The sequence below is a fragment of the Zingiber officinale genome, chromosome 2B, assembly GCF_018446385.1.
Source record: "Zingiber officinale cultivar Zhangliang chromosome 2B, Zo_v1.1, whole genome shotgun sequence".
NCBI classification, from domain to species: Eukaryota; Viridiplantae; Streptophyta; class Magnoliopsida; order Zingiberales; family Zingiberaceae; genus Zingiber; species Zingiber officinale.
In genome coordinates this window covers 67,084,416-67,091,196 of record NC_055989.1, presented here as the reverse complement: position 1 = coordinate 67,091,196, position 6,781 = coordinate 67,084,416, and the positions used below count along the sequence as shown (strand labels likewise).

The 6,781-nt window shown below is 40.2% G+C and overlaps 1 protein-coding gene across 1 annotated transcript; it reads right to left on the bottom strand.

Moving 5' to 3' along the window:
- Nucleotides 1-3,720: 3,720 nt before the first annotated feature.
- On the bottom strand, nucleotides 3,721-6,781 carry LOC122049164 (sulfate transporter 1.2-like). Its single transcript, XM_042610596.1, has 13 exons — nucleotides 6,501-6,781; nucleotides 6,378-6,426; nucleotides 6,094-6,301; nucleotides 5,744-5,918; nucleotides 5,599-5,664; nucleotides 5,410-5,523; nucleotides 5,215-5,331; nucleotides 5,004-5,130; nucleotides 4,628-4,914; nucleotides 4,362-4,552; nucleotides 4,205-4,290; nucleotides 4,044-4,120; nucleotides 3,721-3,959 (listed from the first exon to the last, which is right to left on the bottom strand). The coding sequence occupies exons 1-13, from the start codon at nucleotides 6,771-6,773 to the stop codon at nucleotides 3,816-3,818; spliced, it is 1,914 nt and encodes a 637-aa protein (XP_042466530.1). The 5' UTR covers nucleotides 6,774-6,781; the 3' UTR covers nucleotides 3,721-3,815.

Sequence of the window (6,781 nt, the reverse complement as noted above, 5' to 3'; positions counted from 1 at the left end):
ATAACCAAGAAGCTTTTAAGTCTAAGGGGTAAGGAGTCAAAGATATATTGGAATTGGTTCAATCTGATTTGTGTGATCCTATGAGCTATGTTGTGGGCTTGGTCAGTTGCTTCTAGTTAAACCCAGGACCGAGACACTGGAAGGCAGTAAAAAGGATATTCAGATATCTGAAGACGACAACAGATTATTGTCTCTGTTTTCAAGGATCAGAAATGAATCTGAAAGGTTATTTAGATGCAGATTGGGCTGGAGACCTGGATGATAGAAAATCCACATCAGGCTATGCATTCTTGCTGAATGGTGGCGCCATCTCCTGGAACAGCAAGAAACAAGCTTGTGTAGCTTTGTCGACTATGGAAGCTGAATATGTGGCATGTTCAGCAGCTGTGCAAGAAGCAGTCTGGTTAAGAAGGTTTCTGAAGCATCTGAAAATTGCTGAGGATAGTGGGAGTCCAGTAACTGTCTACTGTGACAGTCAAGCTGTAATAGCTTTTTCCAATGATCCCAAATATCATAGCAAAGGCAAGCATATAGAAATTAAATATAATTTTGTAAGGGATATTGTGGCTAAAAGAAAAGTCATTCTTGAGTATGTCCCTACACGTGTTATACTTGCAGATCCTTTTACTAAGCCAATGACTAAAGAGTCATTTAAAGAACATGTAAAATCTTTGGGACTTCGTAGAATGTAACAATATTGAAATAACAATCAAACTTTGTGTTATAATTGTGTAATTTGCCATAATTTATTCAGTATATATGTTGTATTTGTTACATTCATGTAAGATCTCGGTGAGCATGTTGGCAGGTGGAGATTGGTCCACTCACATGGACAATCATCTCTGTTTGTTAAGTACAAATAGGGGTAAGACCGTTACTTATGAAACAGCTTACGTAGCTGAAATTATGAAATTAGAGACAGATTCATAAGTTGAGGTCGCCTTGATAATTGTGTCAAGATGAGATCATTTATGTGTAAATAATGATCTAAGTAAATGAACTCACCATTTACTGAACCTGTTGAAGGCCAGATTAGAATTCATATGTTGAATTCCGGATTAGACGTTAAGTATGTCTAGATCAAAATCTGTACGATGTTAAATTTGAAGACAACATGCGCTCTTTTTAGTAAAGAGAATAACATCATAGCATGTGATTCATACCACATGTGCTATTGCAACAATAAAGGTAGTAGGAGAAAGAATCCCTGTTTCTCTACTATGTGAGACCTTTGAGATTATATGTTAATCTCAATTTTTGCTTTAGTGACTATTTAGCTGTTTACTTGAAGTTTTAATCAGTGTCTGCTACTTTAGTGTGTATCCTATAGCTATGGATGATTCGGTCTATGGAGCATAACTAGGAAAGCGACTGACTAAAATGAATTGATTCTAGCTAAAAAGGAAGATTAAATATATTTACATCTGTTGTTGTTATTCACTGGTCGACCCATTTCTGTTATGTACGGAAATGAATGTGAATATTGGATATGGAACATGCTCATGACATAATGGTCATTATAAAGGATTAGAGATGTTCATATCGATGTAAATGAAAATTATTTAATCTGGGTAAATAGCAAGACATGGATATCTTCAAGATAATGGATGTGTGTCACTTGAAGATTGGATGGATTCTGGATAAAGGCTATGTGCCACCAGGAAAGAGGCTATGTGCCATGAAGAGTGTGTCTCTAATTTATTTGAGCAGCTAAATAAAGTGTAACAACTTTATTAGCATTGATTGCTTAAAGAGAGGCTAAGTCAAGGTTAACAATCTTCTTAGCAACTATCGCTCAGTGTGTTTGCTGTCGCACGAACCATTTTCTCTAAGTATGGATTGGATGTTCTCATATAGTCTATGTGACCAAACTCTCTAATAGTCTATGTGACTTATTAAGTCTTTGTGACTTACTTGAATGAACTAGTCTTAGTGACTTACCTTGGACGAGTGGGAGATGTTGGAAATGGGGATAGTGGGGAACGTGGCCCATGTTCCCCACTACTCATAATGGAAAAGTTCATTATGCCCTAGTGTATTTCCCTATATAAAGGGGGTCCGTCCAAGGGGGGGGGGGGGGGGGGGGGGTGAAATTCCTAGTGTGCAACGACGAGAGTAAGAGGAGAACATCCAAGGCGGCGGGATTTGGTTTGTGGAATTGCGGAGGGCTTTCCGATCCTGTGATCGCTCTTCCGACAGCAAAGTTCGTCATTGCCAATTGCAGATATGCAGGAGATCGTTGTAAGTTTTTACCGCATTTAATTAATTCGTCTATCATGCATTTAGAACATATTTTCTACACAGACGACCCCAGTAAACCTCGAAGCACTACCAGAGGTGGGGCGAATCTATTTCAAGAAAACTGCGCCAATCGCAGGCCTCGGTCAGCTCGCTCGATCTTTGCATCCGCTCTCCTAGTTGGTCTCCTCATCCGCTCGGTCGGCCTCTTTGTCCGCCCGATCGACCTCCTCATCTGCTCGATTAGCCTCTCCGCTCACCCGCTCGACATCATTGCCCGGCCGACACAAGCTCACCTGACCGGCATCGCTCGCTTGGCCTGTCTGTTTGCTTCGCCCGACCAGCCTATCGATCGGCATGTCTGATTGCCCGACTGGCCTATCGCTCGGCCTGTCTTATTTCTTGACCAACCTATAGCTCGGCCTGTCTACTCTCCCGACCGACCTCTAGTCCAGTCGACCTCTCTGTTGTCCGACTCGGGCGCGGGGTTGGTCGCTCACCCGCTCAGCCTAACTGCCTCGTCGGCCACTCTGCAGTCTTCTCGATCGACCAATCTATTGTTTGTCCGCTCGGCCATTAAGTTTGCTCAGACGTTGCTACTCGAATACAGAGCTCGATCTACACTCAGCAATTAGCAAAAATCAATCCTATTGACAAACTATTTAACTAAGCTCCAAAAAAAAAAATCCAGACAATGTATTATTTCTTCCAACACTGTTTTAGGGTCCACTTTTATAGCCGTATCAGGATATATTTCAAAAATTAAAATAAGATTAAATTTTATTCCACCGACAACTTATTCCTTTTATTTATCATCTTATATTATTACAATATGACAAAAAAAAAAATGATATGCTTCCAGCTATATAATGTTCTATTAGAACATATAATAAAAAAATATAAGAAAAATGATATACAGAGTTCACGTAATAAAAATGTTTTTTTAATCCATTATTTTGTTGCAAATTGAGTAAAAATTTAGTCCACAATGTAAAGACAACCATAAGTGCATTATTGTAGCTCCCAGATTTTTGTTGTTTTTGTTCGTATTATTTTTTTGTTAGATTTTTCTATCAATTTATTGGATAAGAATCCCTTCCATAATCTATTATTCTATTATGCAAAAAAAAAAAAAAAAAAAAAAAAAAAAAAAAAAAACTAATAAGAAAAATCTTATCTAGTTGGTATGAGTTTATCCGCGCTGTTATGCACTTCTCGAATAGAAATTTAGGGGGCGTTTGGTTTACGTTTTTCACGTTGTTTTCTGTTTTCATTTTCTGAAAAAATGAAAAATACGTTTGGTTTGTATTTTTCACGTTCATTTTTAAGAAAATGAGAAAGTGTTTTCTAAGAAAACGAAAAACGTGAAAAAATCATTTTCTAAAAAACGAAAAACGCACGTTTTAAAAAAAAAATGAAAATAAAAATAGTACAAACCAAACGCACCCTTATTTTCTTAAAAAAAAATCTAGCTTTCGATACTTTAATAAGTCTTTCGATCAAGATCCTTTAAGTCTATTTTAACAAACTACAATCGCATAAAACTCGTCTTAGTAGCCGCATTCTTCTCTTTGAATTCATGCCTCTTCCATGGTGTTCGGTGCATGAGCCATCACCGCTTCTCCGACTGTGAGGAAGATCTTGTCCTGCCCTATCAACTCGATGAACTTGGCCAATTGGAGCTTCTCGATCACCGCCGGCCCGGGATTCGCAAGAACGAGCTAAAGAATAAAAAAAAACAAACACTACATTCAACACTAGACTTTGAGTTTTCGATACTTTAGCTAGCACTAGACATAGTTAACCTGGACTTTCCGCTTTTTGAGGCTCCTATACAACTCTTCCAAGGCATGAATACCACTGGTGTCGATATCCGTCACAGCTGTAGTAAGTATCAATAAGAATTGTCACTATACTCGATCCAACTAAAGTAGAACAATTTAGAGAGATGTGTGTGACTTATTACGCGACATGTCGGCAATCAGTAGATCGATTTTCGGTAGACAGTTTTCTTTTAGTTGCTCCTCTTCGTCTCTCAACCATCTAAGGATCCTGTAGTTCGACATTGAAACTCAAAGAGACCACCAAAATTGGAGGCAAAAAAAAAAACTAAAATGAAGTACCTTTCTTTGGCATAATTTGAGTTTGTGAAGTAAATAGCAGAATCAACTCTCACAATGAGAGCCCCCGGAACCCTTGTTGCCTCGGGATATTGTTCGATATTTCGATATATACTAGTTCCGGGAATATTCCCTAACAAAGCAGTCCTTGGCCTTGTCACTTGCAGAAGGATCTTTGCAAGTGAAATTGAGATCTAACAATAAACTTGGTTTAGCTGGTAACAAAGAAATTAACCTTTTTGGAAGCCGGTCGATATGTAGATTCTTACCGCGACTAAGAGGCCTATCTCGACTGAAATGAAGACGACACCGAAGAAAGCTCCGACGCATGCAATGAAGTCGAATTTGTCTACCTTCCAAATGAGAAATGCTGCTTCATAGTCGATCAAACCAATCACGGCCGAGATTATGATGGCGGAAAGGATGGCATTCGGGGTGTATTTGAAGAGAGGTGTGAGGATCAGCAAGGTTAGCATCACTACTACCGACATAATCACATTCGAAACTGATGTTTGGCAGCCAGCCATAAAATTCACTGCTGAGCGCGAAAAGGAACCTGTGAAAAATTTAAAAGAAGATTGAAACATTATGTTCTTTTGAATTTGGCGGTTCTTTCATCATGATACTATGTGTTCGATCCTATACCGGTAGACACATAGCAAGATGTCATGGAGCCAACCACGTTCATGGTTCCTAGTGCCACCATTTCCTTGTTTCCATCCAATTGGTAATCCTTCATTGCGGCAAATGTTCTACCGATCGCGACCGCTTCCTGATAAAATTCAGAAATCAATTAAATAGATAGACAAACCGACATCCGTTTTACGAATGAAATGGTGTTTCTTTCGAAACTTACTGTCAAAGCTACTACTCCTGCTACCATCCCGATTCTTAGTCCTTTCGCGGCAAATGGACCAGTGAAATGTATCTGATGAGCCGACGGAGGGTTGATCCCCTTGTCTATGTTTCTCACCTTTTAGTTCAATGATTCTTTAAGTATAGAAATAACCGAAGAATTATCGAATCGGAGAATCATGATCTAACGACTTACAATTTTCACACCGTGCTCATTGGCGTGAGTGATGTAGACGAAAGAAGTGGCCAAAACAACAGAAGCTAAAGGTGCAACAGCAGGAACCCAGAAAAGGTTCCTTTTCTTCTTTCCCTGCAATGAGTTATTTTTATCACTAACCGAGTCAAAATTGAATCTTACTCAGGCCGAGCAACAAGAAGTTCATACAATGTATCGAGCCACGAGAAGGAGAGCCAAGAAGGATGAGCCTATCAGTATTGTCTGCCAATTCCACTGCAAAAAGATTCACAATTTGAGGAACAAGTTCGATCGAGAAATCTCGGCCAAAGTAAGAGAGAATTAGTAACTTTACCCCATGGCTAGCCGAGCTAAACACAGACTTCATAACTGAAACTATATTGGTCTGCTGGGTGAACTTGTCTATGCCTAGAAATCCTTTGAGCTGCTGAAGGGCTATCGTAACGGCGGCACCCCCCATGAATCCGACAATGGTAGCATGAGAAAGGAACTCGATCAGGAAGCCTAATCTGAAACACACATTTGAAGCATGTGAGTTGAACAATTTTGAAACCTTACTGTCCTTAGTACTAACAAAAGAGTCACGGAAGTAATATAAGGTAAAGCTACGTACAATAAATCTTACTATCATTTGAGACGTGTCTTAGTACTAACAAAAGTAAGTTGGAACGCCGAAAATGATACCTTAAGAATCCCAGTGCTGCCTGAGTGACACCAGCAAAGAAGGTTGCAGTGAATGCTAGCCTCCGATACTCCTCGACATCGTTCACCGGATCAACTTCTGCTCGAAGAAGGGTCCCGAGTAAGAGTGACACGACTGCTACTGGTCCGATCGCAATGTCCCTCGAGCTGCCCATCACTGCATAAACTAGAGGTGGAACAAAACTCGAATCTACAACAAAGAACGATTGCCAATGTTATCGAATTAAGGACCGATGGAGATCAAGGAACATTTGAATTCAGCTTACACAGTCCATATTTTGGCTCCATGTTTGCGAGTTTTGCATACCCGATATCCTAAATTCATAAAACCGCAAATCAGTAGCCTAACCGAACAACATCGAGTTTCCGGTCGATGCCTAAATATATACCTGAGGGATGCAGAGACTTGCAATTGTAAGTCCAGCAACAATGTCCCGTTTGAACTTGCTCAAGTCATAGTCCCTTCCCCATTCGAGGACCGGAAACAGAAATCTAAGCCCCAACAAGAGCTTCTTCGACCGCGGTTGATCCTTGTAAGGCCGTAATGGATCGTCGGCAAAGAAGGTCTCTTTCAAGCCGTCGGTTAAACCTCTCGCAAAGTTCCTTCTGGGGGGGAATCCAACCTTGTGCACGGGTGAGCCCGAAAGGTTGGCCATGTCCATCTCCTTGT